The sequence below is a fragment of the Pseudopodoces humilis genome, chromosome 13 (assembly GCF_049639895.1).
Source record: "Pseudopodoces humilis isolate 2021_Gansu_Grassland_sample_001 chromosome 13, ASM4963989v1, whole genome shotgun sequence".
Lineage (NCBI taxonomy): Eukaryota > Metazoa > Chordata > Aves > Passeriformes > Paridae > Pseudopodoces > Pseudopodoces humilis.
Genome location: NC_142212.1, coordinates 18754111 through 18773531, shown reverse-complemented (window position 1 = coordinate 18773531; position 19421 = coordinate 18754111). Strand labels below are relative to the sequence as shown.

At 43.8% G+C, this 19421-nt stretch overlaps 1 protein-coding gene across 2 annotated transcripts in view; it reads right to left on the bottom strand.

Moving 5' to 3' along the window:
- Positions 1 to 19421, bottom strand: part of CNTN6 (contactin 6) — a 125791-nt gene that overhangs the window by 49814 nt on the left and 56556 nt on the right. For both annotated transcript variants that reach the window (XM_014251500.2, XM_088061720.1), the window contains exons 5-6: positions 7475 to 7570; positions 637 to 840 (exon numbers count right to left, since the gene is read on the bottom strand). In XM_014251500.2, coding sequence (XP_014106975.2) covers positions 637 to 840; positions 7475 to 7570 — 300 coding nt within the window. The remainder of the gene's footprint in view (positions 1 to 636; positions 841 to 7474; positions 7571 to 19421) is intronic.

Here is a 19421-nt window from a genome sequence, read left to right as displayed (position 1 = left end):
CCATGTGACATTCTCTTATTATTCCGTGACATTGAGAACTTTCTTTGCGTGTTCATCTCCTCACCCCTGTCCCTGACAGCTCAAACCTCACTGGTGACTTAGCATTTCAGATTTTCTATTTTCTATCTATTTGTAACCCTGCAGATCTTTAGTGCAGAACTCCAAACTCCACACCCAGTGCCAGCTGCTGCTTCCCCACTTTGGGCAGACACAGCAATTCCTCTCCAGGCCTGGCAATCAAGGACACCTCACTGCCTCAGGCCTGAGAGATGGAAACAAAAGGGAGTTGGGGCAGCAAACTTGGGCTAAATGACTTCATTACCTGCAGCTGGAATTGGAAAATCAACCCCCAAAATGCAAATGGACCAAACTTATAAAAGTGTAAAACCTGTGGTCCATTTTTGGGTGCAGCCCCTGGGGGGCTTTGTCTGCCCTAAATGTCCCTGCAGGCCTTCAATGAACAGAACTGCTTTTTATTCCCTTAATTCTGCCTGGCCTCTGTTTTTAGGTAGCCCCAAAAGGCACTGCCACTGTGGGGCCGTGTCCTGCTGCACAACCTGCCCTGGGTGAATTCCCAACATCTGGAGCAGGAGCAGCCGGGTGTTTCGAGGCAGCCAAGCCCCGCTGTGGACTCACCATCGCCTCGGAGGGTGAGGGCAGTGGGAGACCCCCAGACCTGGCGCTGAGCCTGGGCGCTGCTCACGGCACAGGTGTAATTCCCAACATCCCACGGCTCCACCTTGGCCAGGTACAGGTTTCCTGTTGCCTGGGAAACAAAGCGCCGGCTGTCTTCCCGAAGATCCAAGGTGTTATTGTTGAAGATCCAGGTGTAGGACAAGGCTGGAAAACACCAGACACACATCATTCATCCCCTCCAGCAGAACCCTCTCCCCTGTGGGAAGAGCGAGGCAGATGCAGGGAAAACCACCGGGGAGACACAAATTAGCACAGGCCAGGTAAGCATTGCTCAACTTTTCAGCTCATTTCAAGCCACTTCAGGAGGTCACAGCAGCTTCTGTCCCCTGCTACTTCTCATTTTCCTGCTCAGCCTGCTCCTAAGCAGGAATGGCAGCGCTGCAATGGCGTGGGAAAGCTGCTTTAGTAAATAATTTCTGTTTATGGCAGTTTCCCTCTGAAAATCCAGGGGGAAAATTGCTGCTCAGTGCTAGAGCTCCTTTCTTCATTCTCAAAATGGAAAAACTGAATTGGCAACATGGAGCTTGATCACTGGATTTTCATGGAGGGATGAGCTCAGCTGCACAGAAGTATTTTGGAGACGACTTAAAATTTGATCCTCTTGCACATTTGATAATGAACATTCCCTTTTTTCCATATTTCTTGCCCCATCCTCACTTCCTGCCCCTTTTCCCACACAATGCAAATCTTCATAACGTAGATCTATTAGACCAGGCAACTTAAAACTGATTAATTTGGCCAGCCCACCCTGGAAAAGCAGATATCCTGGGAGTTTGCCATTCCCTGTTCTTGGGAAAGACTTTTGGTCCAAGCCTTGGGCACTGAGGAGCAGGTTCAGAGCTGGTCCCTCAGTGTGGGGTCACCCAGGGTGTCCTGCCAGCCCCTCTCTGCAGCTGCTCCACACCCAACAGCAGCAGCAGGACTCAAACCCTGTCTTTTACAAGCCACAGTAAATCAGAACTTTCCACATCTACCAGTTTAGCTCCTCTTAATTAAATGCATAATTCATAAGCTAACAGTGTTCTGCCAACAGCTTCATTTTTACACATTTCCCCCATCAACAACCCCATTCCAAAAAGATTATTTACGTTGCTTTTCCCCCCCTCAGCTCCGGCTGGGGAGCAGTATGGTAATAAGTCTGCAAACTCCAGTAGTTTTGTGGAGTTTTATGTTATCAGCTTCCAGCATTTTAGGACTCTCATTAGAAATGATGCATCTCCAGGGAGCAATCAATGACACTTCCTATACTTGGCTAAATCCTGCAACAGGCTCCGTTTTACTGCAGATAATGCGAAACTTTGCCGTGCTCTGCAGTAAACCTGGGCGATGCAGCAATGAATTCTCAGTGTTACACGAGGTGTGTGCAGGTCCATGTGCTCACCCACAGGATTAAAGCCCCACCTTGGCACATTTACTGCCCACAGACTTGGAGGTACCTTAAAGCATTTATTTACAGAGGAAAATCTGGACCAGGAGGGGTTTTCCTACAGGAAGGATGGGAAATAAGGGCTGTAGCTCCAATGTGATCTGTCTTGCAGAGATACACAGACTGTATCCCTGTCTCAGGCACAGGTTTTGCTGACTGCAGACTGTCTGGGCAAGCAGAACAAAGTGTGCAAAATTCTGATTTCAACTCATTTTTTGGAGGTTTTTAAGCTGCCAGATGGGGACTTTACAGAAAATGCTGAAGATTTGCAAAGTAAATACTTTAATCTATGTTCAATTAAATGTTGTCTTCATTTCTGTGGAAGAGAAACCTTGGATCTGCCCCCTCCCCACATTTCCCAAAACACTGAGGGCTGGTACCTCGATGTTCTTTTCCTGACAGCTGGAGTTCTCACCTTCCTCCTTACTCAGACCTGCACTAAGGCACCTCTGGGCAATAAAACCACTCTGAGTGCTTGAACCTGACATTTGGATGCCCAGATTTCCAGGCCAGGATAGTGTGTCCAAGAGAATCTGGAAATATTTTTAAGAATGAGTAATAGGGAAAAGCAGCTTGGAATTTCTCTGCCAAAGTTCTGGTGGTGGCAATTACAGAGCTGAAGAAAGCCCTGACCCCCTCTAAGGGCATCCCTCTTCCTGCCAAGACTCCAAAAGGACTCTCAGGAAAGATCTTTAAAACATTTTATGGCATGGAACCAAAACCCAGACTCCAGCCGTGGGAGCAGGTGATGCAGCTGAATTCTCTGTGCAAAACAGAATCAAATAAAACTCTATTAAAGCCAACTTTGTGCTACACAGGCATTCTTCAGGAGGTCAATCTGTGAATTAATTAATCACTAAAAGAGAACCAGACCTTTCCTGTCCTGATTTCTGTTCTCGGGGGACTCCAGCTGACTTCATTTTCTGAATTTTCTCCCTGTCTGCTCCCCACCATTGCTTCAGGGACTCTTGATGAATTTTCCCATCAACTGGGAACAAGCACAGGCTCCTCTTAGTCATATTTAAATCCCTTTTTCCCCCCAGTATGAGGGATATTAACACTCCCCCTCTCCTAACTGCAGCTTCAGCATCACCCATCTGCAGGCCATCCTTGCCTAGAGCCTAATTCAGCTCCACTAAACTCTGTAGAAACCCTAATTTTAATTGACTTCAGTGGGAGCTGGATGAAATCTCAAGAGGGAGGAGCCAAACTTTAGAAATTGAACTTTTTTTCATGCTCTTAAGGCATAATACCAGCAACCTACTTCCCTTACTCAGTATCTTGTCTTGGAAACTTACTCCAGCAACAGGTAATAGAGTAGAAAATCCAGAACTGTGTCATAAAATCTTCCATTTGGGGTCACTTGGAATAAATCAGATGAGAAGATCCACTGAATGAGCCAAAAAAAGGACAAAAAGCCCTTTGCTCTTACAGCAGAGCAGGAGTTATTTTATAGTGCTGTAATATTAGGGTACATTTGCTTGGGGTTTTTTGAATCCAAGGGAAGTGATTGTGGTGTCCCTTCTCACCGCAGATACCCCAAAAGCTGCTTAACCCACCTCACCTTCCAGGTGGGCAATCCCTGAGCTCGGCCAGGCTGGAGAGCATCTCCCACCTCAGTCACTCCTGAGAGTTTTCCTTCAGAGCAGCTGATAATCATTCCTGATGTGCTGATCTGGAAACTGAACATCTCAGTGCTTCCCTCAGCCCAAGCAAATCCAAATCCAAATCCAAATCTGTGCTGCTGGATCTGCAGCTCCAGGCTGGGCTCAGGGAGAGGACTCTCCCTCCCTCTGGAGCTGAGGGAAAGCTGGATTAAAGATTCATAGGAGCAGAGAGAAAGGGACTCTCAGCCCGTGACTGAGGCACTGGGTTCTATAAAGGGAGAGACACTTCAAACCCTCCTTTCAGATTAGTCACTTTATCAAGTGCAGTCTTTAATAGGAAATGCAGAAATCAAAGGCCCTTTCCCAGCGCTGCTCATCTCATCCCATCCCCTGCACACACCCATTTTCACGTTTCACCTCCTTCACCAGGCTGAGAATTAGGAATTTTTACCCCCCCCAAGCAGGTCCACAGGGCTCCTACATCCTTAGGAGTGTTTTGGGGTTTATTTAGCAATATCAGCACAGAAGAAAGCCCAGATCCTCCGTCCCACTCCCAGCCCTGGCAGCTCTTCCACGCAAATAAATGCAAATGCAGAGTGATCCTGCTGCTCCTAACAAGATTAGCAACTTCCTTAAAGCTCTGCAGGGAGCCAGCTAAGAGGAAACAGGCTTTAGATCAAGCTTCACTTCTAAGGAAATAAATGAACAGTCCACCCCATAGTCTTGTGTCAAGTATTACCATTTAGGCAGCAGCTTCTTAAGCACAGGCAGGTCAAGCTCATGTGTAGCTGCAGAAATTAAAGCTTCTTCCAATTTACTCCCTCCATGCCTTTCCCTGCCTCAGAGCTCTCTGTAAACCACTTTTTTTGACTAGTAAAATATTATTGTATGCTGGTTACACAGGGGAAGGGGCTGGAGAACTTAAAGCAGAGATGGGATGAGGTTCAGGGAGAGATGCAGCTCGCCTGGTCCCCCCTGCCCTGCTGAGCCTGGCTAACAAGCAGAGCTGAGCCTGGAAGGTGTGGTGATGAGCATCATCAATAACAGCAGAACAGTGCAGAAATTAGACAGCAGGGACAGGTAGAGGGAATAGAGGGTTTGGGGTGGGTCAGGTAAGCTGGGGCTGCCCTGCTCTTGCTTTAAAAACTAATTACAGGCTGTGATGTTTTTATTTTTTTTGTCTATTAACTGTTCATTTTTAATGTCCTAATTGATCCAAGAGATAAACTTGGGTGGGGATTATTTTTTTTTCCATGCTTTTGTTTGATCAATCCTGAAAGTCCTAATATTAGTTCACAGCAACGTGAAATCCCCTTTTTGTTCTCTGAGATGGTTTGAAGCTGATGTGGAAGCTGCTGGAGAAGCGCTTTTTGTCTGTTTGTTTGTTTGCTTGGTGGGTTTTGTTTGTTTGTTTTGGGTTTATAGCTGACTAATATATTTTTGTCCTCTATTTAAATGAATCACTCGTTTCTCTTGTACAAAAATAGGTTAGCAGTGCTCTCAGCTAAGAAACCAGCACACAAAAAAAGAGGCAACACATCTTTCCTTGTCAACTATATTGGAAAATTAAGTTTAATTCCAATTGAGCTTTAAATATTTTAAATATTTTTGACCATAGGCCAACACTTTTGGTGTCTGACAAGGAGCTGAGTGTCCTGATGAGCTCTGCAGAGTTTTCCTGTGAGCAGGAGGTTTAAATCCAGAGCTGTGGTGCAGGACCAGGAAAACTTAGTAATGTGAGGGACAGAAAGAGAAGTGAGACACTTCCCTAGAGACCACGGGTGGTAGAAACACTTCTGCAGCTCTTGTTCCATCTTCATGATGTTATATGGGAGGAATTGAATTAATGACCCCTCCTTGTTTTCCATTCCATTATTTCTATTCCTCTTTTTCTATTGTTATCCTGACTTTTAGAGGTTGGCAGGAGGTTTTACCCAGTGCTTCCTATTTCAAATTTCCTATATTAATAGCAGCTGCTTCAAACAACTGCTCTACAGAGGGTTCCTGTCTTCCTTCAAGTCATTACATCACAGGAAAGGCAACTCTTTCCCTCCTGGTAGGGCTTATCTTCCAAATTCCTTGACATCTCTCTAATTCCTGACACATTTAAAGTGCTGCACAGAACTCTTATAATGTGAAGCACAGTTTGTAATCCTTCCTCCTGTAGGTATTGAGAGGTGGAGACAAGGGTTTCAATTAAAAAAAAAGACCTAAATACACAATCCTTTTCAACAAAAACAACTTCCAGAGCATCTTGAAATAATCTCTGACTTCTCATGGCTCTCACCACGTGCTCCATCCCCATGGCACATCATTTTGGGTCCTACACAGAGTGTTTAGGGATGACAAAAGGACTTGGGCTCTGTTCTCTGGGGACTTGTTTTTGCAGGTTTTCCAGGCCTGTTGGCCAGCAGCTCCCAGCCCCAGCTGCAGCAGCACTCTGGGAAAGGCTTTGCTCGTGGATACCATTTTGTCAGTTCAATTAATCTGGGGGGAACTCACCTGGCAACTATTTCTTTGTTCTGAATGTTTTCTTCTTCTCCTTCCTATTTGTCAAATCATAATTTTACCCTGCAGCAGGAGGGAAATAGATAGTTCACTGGCCCCAGGATGGATGTGTTGTCTTTCTGCCTGTCCCACTGATACATTTGAGGAACTCTTTGAAGCCTTTTGTGCCCTTAAGGACCAGGTTTCACTTCGTCTCCTTGATTATATCCTCCTTTCATATGGCTGTAAAAACCCAGTGAACTGACACTTCCTTTCTACAGGACTGGAGGGGTTCCTATTGATTGATGGGTTTTTCTCCCTCCCTGAAATACTGCATGCTCTTCCTGCATCACTATTTACCTTCTCCTGGGACTTTGGCTTATAACTCTGTTTCTTTAAGGAGGATTGCTGGGAGCAGGACATGGAAAACTGCAGCTCCTGTGGATGTGCGGTCACTGCTGCCAAAAGCAGGACGTGAGTCACCCAAAAGCTGCTCATTCTTTGAGTCCAGAACAAGACAATTTGGTAACTATGCCATTGATATTTCCCCTCTATTAATAAATACCTGCTTTACTTGGGTAAAATTTTCACCTGGATTTTCCCCACCCAGAAAGGAGGAACTCCAGGGTCTTATGATGAGCCCTCCCAAAATAATTCATCAGAAAACTCCTTTTCATTCCCCATCTGAAGCACTGACAATTACTGTGAAACCTGATCTAGGCCCTCCTTTAATCAGGCAGTTCACCTCTCCAGAAGCCCCTTCCAGCCTAAAGTGTTCTCTGATTATCAGGAAGGAATAAAATCAGGGATTCAAGAGAGAAGCCAAAGCTTCATGACAAATCCAGTGTGTCTGATGCAGGACTCAAATCAGGGCACTGCAGCAGCAAGCACTAAAGGGGAAAGGAGCCATTCCATGCAGACCTGGAGTAGATTTGGTGTAGGAAGAATTGCAGAGAGCTGTTTTTCTGCCATTCCATGAGGACCAGGACCCTGGGATAACCAGGAATGTCAGCAGAGAGTCTCGGCGACCTTCATGCCATCCTTGCTGTGTCCCAAGGAATGACAGGTTCTACTCCCTAACAAAATAATTAAAAGGACCCTAAAAAAGTGTGTACCCAGTGTCTTTTGAAGAAACAAAACCCAAATTTGTTGTAAACCCCAGAAACTGATGCACAAGCAAATTCCAGTGCCAACCCCACAGGGAATTCTGGCTCTCCTGAGGCAGAGCAGGGGCTGCTCAGGCTGTCCCTCATCGTACCTCCGTGGTGGGGAGGAGTTCCACAGAGCAGGACCACTCCTTGTCCCTCTCTCACCGACACCGGGCTCCTCGCTCTCGTCTCGAAGTTCTCCAGGTCTTGAGGGAGAAGGAGGAAACAAGGCCTGGTTATTATCCTGCAGATTCATTCCCAACTGCATCCCAATTTATCCAATTTATTAGCTCAAGAACAGTCACGTATTGGACGGCAGAATTTAATTTCATTGAGAAATTGTACGCAAAAATAGCTCGTCCAACCTGGTATCGTGGATTTAAAGGATCATAAAGGTTGGAAAAGACCTCCCAGATCATCCTGGATCAACCCAGATCAACCATAACTGAGTCCTTTGGCATTCACAAAATATTTATTCCTGCAGCAGTTCTACTGCAACTCTGGGAATTTGTGTTTACAATTTCTATTTGTAAAGCCAGTCTATTATTCCACGACTTTTTCCAGCATCATTTTTTGGAACTTGCAAGACTTAATCTACATGGGTTGGAGGAAAAAAAAAATGCATTTTGTAGTGTTTCCTTTTCTATAGAAACAGAGAACAGCTGTGTTCTATATATACAAGTGATAATTAAAGATCAGCAGGACTCCCACAGAGTGTAGGTTTAAATGATGATAAAAATATGTTGTTTTCTTTAAGATTCTGGTCTGGCCTAAACTGGCTGCAGTGTTTGGATATGTTTTAATTGCCATGAGCTTTAGCACTGGTTTTAAAGGGGAGGAAGAGGGGACTTTCAATGGGAAATCTGTCCATGCCCATCTCCCACAGGTGATTTTTATGGCTTTTAATGTCTATTTTTCACTACATCTAATACCACACTTAATCTCCTGCTTCCTCACGTTTCATTGAGATGGTGAAGAATTATAAGCCTGGTTCCCATTAATTCAATTACAAAACATGACACAGGAGATGTGCTTAAAAAAAAAATAGATTATTTACACTTTGATCCAGTTCTCATCCTAATGAGAAGCCTTCCCATTTCCTTACAGCCATTTGGGAAATGATTGCTCGAAACCCATTCAAAATACATTTTAATACAATAAATATCAGCTTCCCCTTAAACCTCTTTATACCACAGAGCTGTAAACTGCCTGCCCTAAGCTCATTTTATTTACCTTGCTGCAGATTCTTGTTTCAAACAATTGTTCCATTTTTCATCAGCTGAACACCAACCTGAGCCAGAGTTCAATAGAGAGAAACAGCCCTCGTTGGTCAGAGCAATAACGATTACTACCTGTAAGGCCTCAGCTATTTATGTCAATATATCAATTTTCTCCCCCTAAGCTGAACTTTACACAGTTAATTTTTCTTTTCCTTCTCTTCATCTCCTGGATATTGGCCTCCTATGAAGACATTGTCTGCTCAGAGGGGGCTGGATTGAATTAAGCACCTGTAGCACCTCCTCGTGCTGTCATAGCACAATAGATGGGGCCTGTCAATACACGGGGAAAGGGTTTTAAACTCTGATGTTCTTTTAATTGCCTGTTGGCTACAGCTCTGCCATGGATTATGGGTAGAGGAAAGAGGAAAAAAACACAAGTAAGGCCAAGAAAAATAAGTAAAAAAAAAATTATTTAGTTGTATTCCATCCTGTAATTCTAATTAAAAGACAAAATAGTAGGTGGGCGTAATATGATTAATGGCAGTTTGGCTTCATACTTAATTCATTCTCTGAATTTTTGGATTTATTTACTCATTTTGAAAATTCCATCTGAGGAAATTTACCACATTTTCTTTCTTTCCTGGCAATTGTTTTCTGAGAAGAAAAAGGCCAGCACCAAATATCTGTGTGGAAAAGCGGGCCCTGGAGTTCCTGTCAGGATTTGCTTGGGGTGGCTGGTCTGAGGCTTTGTGCCCTGGGACAAGGGGAAAAAAGACCCTCGAATTCTCATATTAATAATATTAAATGTTTTAATTTATTATTAAATGTTTTAAAAATATTAGAAAGGTGCAAAAGTTCAGATTTTTTTAGGATTCAGGTGCTTACAACAGAAATGGTCACAGCTCCCTTTCCTCTTTCCCTCTGCTGCTAATATGAAACAAACTGCAATTTCTACTTAAAAATAGAGTTAAACCTCCCAAAAACTCTGGGGCAGTATGGAAAATCTGTGCAGTCTAAGTAATTCTTCCCAATATTTTCACTGTGGGAAATCAGGCCTATTTTCTTTTTATTTATTTATTTTTTTTTTTTTTTTTGCTAAGAATAAAATTTCAGTTGTTATGAGACATCCGAGAAAGGAGGGAGAAAAAAATAAAGGAAGCGCAGTGCAGCAGGAGGAAAAGGTTTTCCTGACAATTGAGAATTAACTGTGTAATACCTCACTCTGAAATGGGAATAGATTTTGGAAAGTAATGAGCTGCTAGTAGCAATTTTTAGTTTAATGACACAATATGTCATGTTATCAGTTTTACTCTCATTTTAGGTGCTGTGTCACCTGTCCGTGTCTCTCCATTAAAACCATGACAAGTGTCCCTGACTTGAATAATTAAAAGCAGGAGGATGAGATCTCTTAGGGATCCAGTTTTATAGGGAGCAGGACCATTGTTGATTGTATAATGGAGTCATGGAGTGGTTTGGGTTGGGAGGGACCTTGAAACTCATCCAGCTCCATCCCTGAGACACCTCCCACTGTTCCAGGCTGCTCCAAGCCCCATCCAGCCTGGCCTTGGGCACTGCCAGGGATCCAGGGACAGCCACAGCTGCTCTGGGAATCTGTGCCAGGGCCTGCCCAACTCTCATGGAGAGGAATTCCTTCCCAATATCCCATCTAAACCTTTCTGTTAAATCCATGTGGGGAAAAAGTTGGCTGTGCCTTTTCAATCTCTACTTTTCAACCCTGAGGATCAAAATCCGTAGGCAGGAGTTTGGGCTCTTTCATGACGTATTTGTAACTTTGTTTTACAAAGCAACTCGGATTTTCCAGTGCAGGAGAGGAGATTTCCATCCCTTTATGCTTATTAATCATAGGTATAAAAAAGCAGCTGTGGAGGCACATAAATCATCATTTAATCTCTTCATCTCACCCATGACAGGGACAAATATGCAATGTCCTTATTTAACCCAATTTTTAAAGAACTTTAAGAAAAGATATTTTCTTTAAAGAATCCATTCCACTGCTTAACTCCGAGATCTTCATCACTCTGCATCCTTTAGAAACCCTCACCTCCCCAAAATTTCACAGGCCAAACCAGAAAAGATTTTTTGCTTTGACTGATTTTGATAGATAATTGCAAAAAGTGAATTTATTCACTGCCTCTCTCTGTAATACAGAATCATCGAAGAACAAGAGAACCCCAAACCTCTGAAAGAGCAAACCAAGGCAAAATAGATAAAGAGAATTCATTAATAGTCGGTGTTGCTTCTGTTTTCATCTTTATTGGGCTCTTCCTCCAGGCAGGCAGCATCTCCCATGGAATATTGTGACATCTCATTTAAATGGGTTCAATAATGAGCTATAAAATAATCCACTTTTGCTTTGCAGTCCAGGTGGATGAGAGAAGGAAGAGGTGGACACTCAGAAATGATGTTTGTCTTTGCCACAAAGATTTCTCTCTCTATTTTCCAACCTATGGGGTTGTATTTTCAATGATTCATTGCAATTTGAAATGTGTTAAGTGTATATATATATATATATAAAAATTACCTGAGGATAAAAATACAGATATTCTACTTTGTTCTTGTTATTCTGAAATTCTGTCTGCTGTCAAAACCACTTCTCCTTGCCCTGGGTGTTCATTTATACCAAGAGAGCACAACCACTGTGTTCTTCCAGCTCCTGTTCCCTAGCACAGCTTTATAACGTAACATGACATAACCTAATAAAGCAGAATGTTGCTTGTCAAAAAGAGTATCAACTAAGAAGGCTAAGATCAGGTGTTTGGCACACATTTAGATTGCTAATATGCACTTAGGAATAAGATGACTATTTAACAGATGGTATATTTGCTAACTTCAGTGTTTCTGCAGAGATCTATAAATAAATTATCACCTAGTTCCTACATAATTCCTTTCATTCTTTGTCTGTATTTATCTCACTTGAAGAACAACGAGTTCCCTCACACTCCATTGCTCTCTCAGCTGCGAGTTTTAACAAAAAAAACACATTTTTTTCCCCCCGGATCTGTGCATGTTGGCAGCCAGCTCTTGGTAGAGCACGATTAATCAGTTTGATGTGATAATGAGGTCATGGAGGCCAAGCAAGATGCTCAGATGCACAAGTAATCCTTCCCAGGGAAGAGTGGGAACGTACGGACTCAGCTGCGCGTGGCACGGCCTCGTCCCGGGCTGGGAATGTTGCAGAGCTGAGCGAGGAGGGGCTGTGCTCACAGCACCCCAAACATATGGCATTTTGTGGGATGGAGATTGGGAACAGCTTTCTCCCATGGGAGCAGGAAGGCTTGAGGTGGAGGAGGCTGTCAGCTCCTCGCTGGGAATGAAGGGAGGAATGGGGAGAAGGAATGGGTCAGAGCATTTTTCACCTGGTGTAACCCAACTTTGCCCACTGGGGTCAAGGATGCTATCATGGGATCACAGAAGGTTTGTGTTGGAAGGACCTTAAAGCCCATCTCATTCCACTCCTGCCATGGGCAGGGACACCTTCTGCTATCCCAGGGTGCTCCCAGCCCCTCCAACCTGCCTTTATCCTGATTTATAGCCTGAAAATCTTCCAGGTAGATTTTACATAGAGTAAAACCAGAGGCTGAGAGGAATATCAGTGCTGGGTGAAGGTGACCACCAGTGCCACTTTGCTGAGCACAAACCTGACAGTGAGAGAACCAAACCCAGGCTGGGTGAGGTGTTTGCCTGAAAAAATGGTCTCTGGAGACAGAAACAAAATGGAAGTGATAGAAATCTTTCCTGCTGAAGCACTTGTGTTAATTAACAGGTTAATGAATAAGTTCAGCCATACATTATTTTTTCCTTAATGTTTTAAAGCTCATAATAATAGAGATAATCAAAAATCCCACTGCACTTTGGGTTGGAAGGGGCTTTAAAGCCATCCTGTCCCATGGCCTGCCATGGCAGGGACACCTTCCTCTAGAGCAGGTTGCTCCAAGCAACATCCAGTTGCTGACTGTTCATTAATATATTTATTCTGATTTCCCCACCACCTCCACTACCTACACATCTGGGGTTTTTGTTTGGTTTATTTTAATATAAAACTGCCTTACAGGTGTCAGAGTAGCAGATTTAACTACACAACAGAGTGAAAGCTCAGTTTTCCTGGGATTAGGGAGCTGCTTCTTAAATATGTTGGATAGGAACAAAAACCTAATCACAAGAAACAACTCAGTCATTTCAACCTCCAAATCATGGGTTTGAAATTCCTGAACCTGTTCAGGGACAGTCCAGACAAACCCATCCATTCCAAACCAGTCCATCTTAAGAAGGAGCATAAAACTTCTCCAAGGAAACCAAGGAAACTTGGGTGTTTTAATATATGAAATTGTTACAGACAATTAGAGAAACTCCAATTTATCACCTTGCATAATTACCCCAGTTCATCTGAATTAATGTGATTTCATGCTTTCTTGAACTTTTGATTTTTTTTTTTTCCTCCCTCATAAATGTTTTGTCATTACATAATCCCAAATATAATGGTTGTAATTACTTGGTATTGAAATGTGCAATGAATGTTAAGGCATGAGGAGTAAGAGCTCCTTACAAATTAGCCACGCTTCTGAGGACAAATCAATACAATTCCTCACATTTCCACGTGCCTGTGTCAGATGGTGATAGATCACTTCTGTTGCCTTTATTTTTTTCCCTGTGTCTCTTATTGCCTGTGATATATTGCAATAGGAGAGGTGCTCCTGCAGTGGTGCAGCACCACAGGAATCTCCTCACAGGGAAATGGGGTGCAAAGGACAAGCTCAGCAGTTTCCCAAGGAAGCTCCTGGTTATGATTTGTTGTATTTTCAGCACAAGTGTTATCAGCTGTCAATTAGTTCCCTTCTTCTGCTCTGCCTGTGGTGAATTAGGGGCTCCATTTGGGTCTGAATTTGGTGCCTGAATCAGAGAATTTAGGTCTGTCATAACTACAAATAATTAAAGTGAAGCCTATTGAATCTTTTAAATTACCTCAGATTCTGGAAGGCCCCATACTTCCAGATTTTGGGTTTGTTTCTTCTCTCATAAAGGAAATCCCAAAAAAATTGGGGTTAAAGCCCTTTTAACTACAGGCTGTGCCTATCCAGACCCCCCCAGATCCCTCCTGGACATTAATCCTTAATTTTTACTTCTCCTCTGTGTTTTTGTACTTAATTGCCTTGTAGGAGATGAGCACCAATCTCTTGCAGCCTGGATACTACATGGAAATATCCTTCTTTCTCCAAACATCTCCCAAAGGAATGGCTAATCTCCTTCCCTACAACTTCCGCTGCAAAGTAAACTCTCTTTTTCTCTTTCCAAACTGCACTAAACTTGCTGAACAAACCCTCTGACAGTTCCTTTGTCTTGATAATACTGTCAATACATTAATCTTTTCCCTTTAGCATCTAATCTCAATTTTTTAAATGTTCTAATTGATTTTCTATGAATTCAATTCTGAGATTAAGAGCAGTGTTATCTCTAATTAAGGTGTCTGAAAGCCGCTTAGTATTTCCCATTTCCTGCCTTTTAAATACTTGGATTTTTTTTCCCTCAACACCTGCTGAGTTCTCCTGCTCCATCTGAAACACTCATGAGCCTTTAACACCTCAGGTCTGGAAGATTTGGGGCTGAATCAGCCAGGAGCAGCCTGGGCAATGCCTGAGTGTCCCCTTCCACCAGGACAGGTTAAAACTCCACAGGAATTCCCACTTTTGTTCTCATTTCCACCTTAGGGGAGCACTGCATCCCAGAGTGGGTAAAGGGAAAGCTGCCCTGTCCCCCAAAACTCCCTGATACTTCTCAAAAAGAAAGACAAAACCACAATCACTGGGTCCTGTCCTTCTCCAAAGCTGTGTAATCATCCAAGGGCCTTCATCAGTTCTTATTTATTTGGTTAATTTACTTTTGGAGCTTCCAAGGGAAAGGACCTGTAATTTACACTTCAGGATGAACACGGGTCCTCAATTCAGCTTAAATGACCTGAATGGCCAATCCAGACACTCATTTTCAAGGTGGGGAACAATAATTTCTGCCGCAGTCTGATTGTCTTATTCAATTAAAGAGTGAAAATGCCCTTTACAAAATAATACCAAGCTTCTCTAGAGGAAAAAAGTGGAAGGTCACAATTAAATTAAAGAAGGAGGGTGAGGTGAGGGGGAGAAAAAACCCTGAGCTGGCTTGATTTTTGTTCATGCACCAACAAACCCAGAGCACAGAAACATATGCTGGGGAGTTGTAGAGCTGGTCTACATCTGGCCTTTGTTATTTTTTCCCCTGCTTTTATAGAGTTAGCAGCATAAAATATTAAATTTCTCTTCTGAGCTGAGCACAGGACTTGCTCTGAGCAGTAAGTGTTGACACAGCCTTAGGGCTCCTGCTCCAGAGCCCATCTGCAGGCCAGAGGCACAGCTGAGGAGCTGCCCCTCTCCCAGGGAGGGGCACGGAGGGAATATTTGTTTAATATTTTATATTCCTGAACAGTTTTCTCACTTGTCATGGCACAGTTCATTTGTCACCTGTCATCACCAGAGTCACTTCGCCGTCTGCAGGAGTTTTCTCCAGATTGGAGAGCTCTTAAAGACAGATTTCTCTTCCTGGGCTGAACCTCAAGGGTCGGATTTATCCCTGCCAGAGCTACACTGACTCGCCTGATTTCCACGGGAGACAGCCCTGGCTGCTGCAGCAAATGTCCTTTTGGCAGGGGGGTTAATTCTTAGCCAAACCCCTTCTCCTTCATGTTTCCCACTGCTCCCTCAGAAACCTGTTCTTAACTGTGTGGAGATGGTCCAGGAACTTCTCCCTTCCCTCAGACCCTGACCTTGCTGCTGGGGACATGTAGATGTCCCTGCTCCTGCAGGAAGGACCTCTTACATCCCTTTCCTGGCTTCTGATGGATACAGTCCCACCTCAGGCCACTAATTCTTTTTGTTATGTTTCTACCAATAAAATAATAATCAAGGCTTGTAATACATACAATATAAATGGCAAGGAAGAGAGGGAAAGTGGCAAGGAAGAAAGAGCTCCCACACACTGCTTCAGCCCTTCCCAAATTCCTGCCCAACCCTATGGAGATCTTGATCCAGCACAGAATTACTTCTGGTAGAATTACCCTGAGCTACCCCCAGCCCCTTTTTTACCTCCCTCATTCCAGCTGCAAAGCCCTCAAAGAATTCCTTCCAATGGGAATTTCAAGATTTACCAGAGCGATTGATGTGGGGGATTTTTGAATGTGAATCTTGTCAGTGGGATTTCAGGTGTAGGTTACATTATTTGTTCTTGCTGTAGCATTTAGAAATGGATATTTACAACTCAGTGCATTCTCAGTGCCAGATGTGGTTTTCCTGTTGAGCAAAGCAATGTCTGTGACCTCATTCCTTCACTCCATGAAAAGTCCAAAAGTTACACGCTGTTCCTCCTTCTCCAATATCAGCTACAGAATAGACAAGTTTATCTGCTACCTTAAAACATTACACAGGATCAATCTTCACTGCAAAAATAACTGATCAATTAATTTCATTCTTTTTATAAGAAAAAAAATCCCATCATTTATTCCAAATAATTTAGTATTTTTTCCCTTGCAAACCTCCACCATAACTTCTTTCACCACGCCAAAAAATGAAGAATCTCATGTGAACATCATGGATATTTCACTCAATAATTTATTGGAATCTACATCATCTTGTCTGTAATGAAAGGAGAGCAGATAAAATAGCAAATCACCCAGACTGCAAACATAGACTGGTTTTATCCTTCCCATGTATTAAATTTTATCAATCAGAATCTATCAGCTCCAGGACCTGTGGATGCTTTGTTCCCCACCATATCTCAATCACATATATTGCTTTTCCAATACAACTGGCAATGGGTTGATTTAGGATAAGCACTTTTAAAGGACCTAAAGAAGAGTAAGTAATATAGAACTAAAAGATAATCTTCAAATACTTCTGTGCTCTCTATTACTACTTTATCTGCCTGGTTCACTGCCTGTATTGCTCCTTACAACCCCTCTGCAATGTAGATCTCTGTTTCACAGATTAAAAACCTCCTTTTATAATAAAAGTTTAAGGAACTAACCTGGAATAAAGCAGCTTTAACCAAGAGCAGAGCCTTGAACACAGTGGTTAAGTACTCTGAGAGAGATGTTAAAACAGTTGGAGGGGCAGAAAAGTGGAATTTCTGATGTGCCTGGTCTGTTACAACATAAAATAAACAGAGAATGTTGGTCCCATCAGCTTCAGGATGTGTCTAACAGGAGAGGAGAGGCTGTGACAGCATTTGGTGTCAATGGACATCACGTGGGCTCCGAGAATGCAGAGGAAACTTAAAAAAGGGAATGATGGAGAAAGCAAACCCCCTTCCTTATGGAGATACACCCATATCTTCTGGTTTTAAGAATCCAGGCTGTTCTTTGTGTCTTCAGGAATGGCAGGAGATTCGCAGAATCCTATTCTTGTGATATCAGAGCTTTAAAATAGAAGTTCTATTATCGCCCTGCCTTGTCCTGTCAGCAGGCAGGTGAAACCCTTCCAGGCTTCCTGCTTCATCACTGCTGAGTGGTGGTTCCTGCTTTTCCTGGAGCCTGCAAGAGGCTCTGTGTGTGCAGGATTCTGCAAAGAAATAAACACTGGGAGGCTCAATGGGGATATGGGAAGATGAGTTGAGTGTGGTGAGGTCTTGCAGCGGTTTTGGTCTTGGAGTGATTAAATTGCATCACTATAGAGTGTTCTCTGCATGTGTTCTGCTCAAAGTGGCCTTGAAGAATGCCCAGTGCCCCAGTTTGGGGTGGATAGAGCAGGATAGTGACTCCTTAGAGACCCCTTCCTGTTGGAACCGGCCCAGAGGAGGCCATCGAGTTGATCAGAGGGCTGGAGCGCTTCTCCTGTGAGGGCAGCTGGGAGAGTTGGGGCTGTTATTCCTGGAAATGTCATATTCCTTACAACCTCACCAGGTTGTCCTGATTTCCTGAGGAAACTCTGTGAAGTAAAGGGGCAAAAAAGGAAAACATGCCTGAGGTTGGTGGGTCTGTTCCATGGAGAGCATCCATTAAGCAAAGACCTTGGTGTGGTCTCCTGCCACAGGAGCTGCTGCAGAGAGATCTGGAGCATTGGCACAGAGTGTCCATAGCAATCAGAAGTGATAAATGAAAGTTCTCTTTCTTTTCCCTTCAAGCAGAATTTTGACAAAATGCAGGGTTTATTTCCTGTAACTCATTCTGCTCTGGCCCTCGGCTCCCCACACCAGGGAGGGTGGCTGCTGCTGCTGCTGCAGTGATATTGGATTCTACCTGTGCTTAGGAGTCCAAAAGGCAATTTTGAGCTGTGAGCCTGTTTAGTGACATATGGAAGAGACGACAGCAGCAGTTCCATCCTCCAGACAGGATCGATCCACAGCGAGTGCTCCCACTGCACGTTGCATTTGTTCCTCACCCCGCTGAAGGGAAGATGCAGACTGGGAGGTGTTACCAGGATCACCAGGAGGGCTGTGCAGAGCATGCCAAGGAGAATTTCATGGCTGATTCTCCCTGGATCTGCAGCTGAGATGTGTTTCTGCATCAGAGGAAGGTGTCCCTGCCTGTGGAAGTGGGGCTGGAATGAGATGAGCTTCTAGGTCCTTCCCAAACCATTCTAGGATTGTATAGAAGGCCACACTTTTAAAACAGAGGTGTGGTCAGTGCATTGCTCAGCATGTGTAGGGTAGAGAGAGGTGAAAGAATGGGGATAGAGGCTGAGAGAACTGGGATTGTTCAGCCTGGAGAAGCAAAGCTTTGGGGTGACCTCACTGTAACCTTCCAGTGCCTGAAAGGAGCTACAAGAAAGATGGAGAGAGACTTGGGAAAAGGTCCTGGAGGGACAAGACCAGGGGAAATGGCTTCAAATCAACAGGGGGAAGGATTAGATGGGATATTGGGAAGGAATTCCTCCCTGTGAGGGTAAGGAGGCACTGGCACAGGGTGCCCAGAGAAGCTGAGACTGCCCCTGGATCCCTGGAAGTGTCCAAGGCCAAGTTGGATGGGGCTTGGAGCACCTTGGGATAGTGAAAGGTGGCAGAGAGTGGAACTGGATGATTTTTAATGCCCCTTCCAACCAGGCCATTCCATGATTCTACATGGATATAGGCAAATCTATGGCTTTACCTGATATGTCCCTAAAGGGAAAAGGGAATTTAGAAAACCAAGTCAAACTTTTGGGGATGTATTTTTGATGATGATGATGATGATGACCTTTTCCTGGCACTGGCAAGCTGAGCTCTTTCTCCTTGCTGCTCCTCAGTCATCAGCTGCTCATCCCTGAGTGCCTGTTGAGTGCTGAATTGAGCAGTTTTTGCCTCCTTTTGATAAAGAAAGGCCCTGCCAGAGCTCATTCCTGCAATCCAGCTGCCAGGGAGTCTGATCAGTATTCCAGCCCTCATGTGCTGTGATGAATTAACAACCAGCTTAAAGACCCAGAGAGCTTTACTCCAGGTGGTAGTTACAACAGCTAGCACACCTTTTAATCAAATACAATTGTTACAGAGGGACTTCTGGACACACACTGCACCACAACACAATCCAGCCAGAAGTGTAGGTGCCATTTAGCCTTAAATTCATGCATGTCCAGACTTTGCAAATTCAGCCTATCTGATCCAAGCCTATTGATTTTTCCATTTTCTGTTTCAAAGCATACACTGCCAGTGAAAAGGGTTATGACATCCTGAGGCTGCTGGATTGCTTTGTGATGTTTCTGTAATTTGTGTGCACTCAAAGGTAAATAACACGATGAAGTAATCAGATGAAAAGTGGGTTTTCATGCTGACTGAGCATCTCCCAGTCAGCCTCTCCAACAGGGCTCTGCTAAAGCTCAGCCTGTCA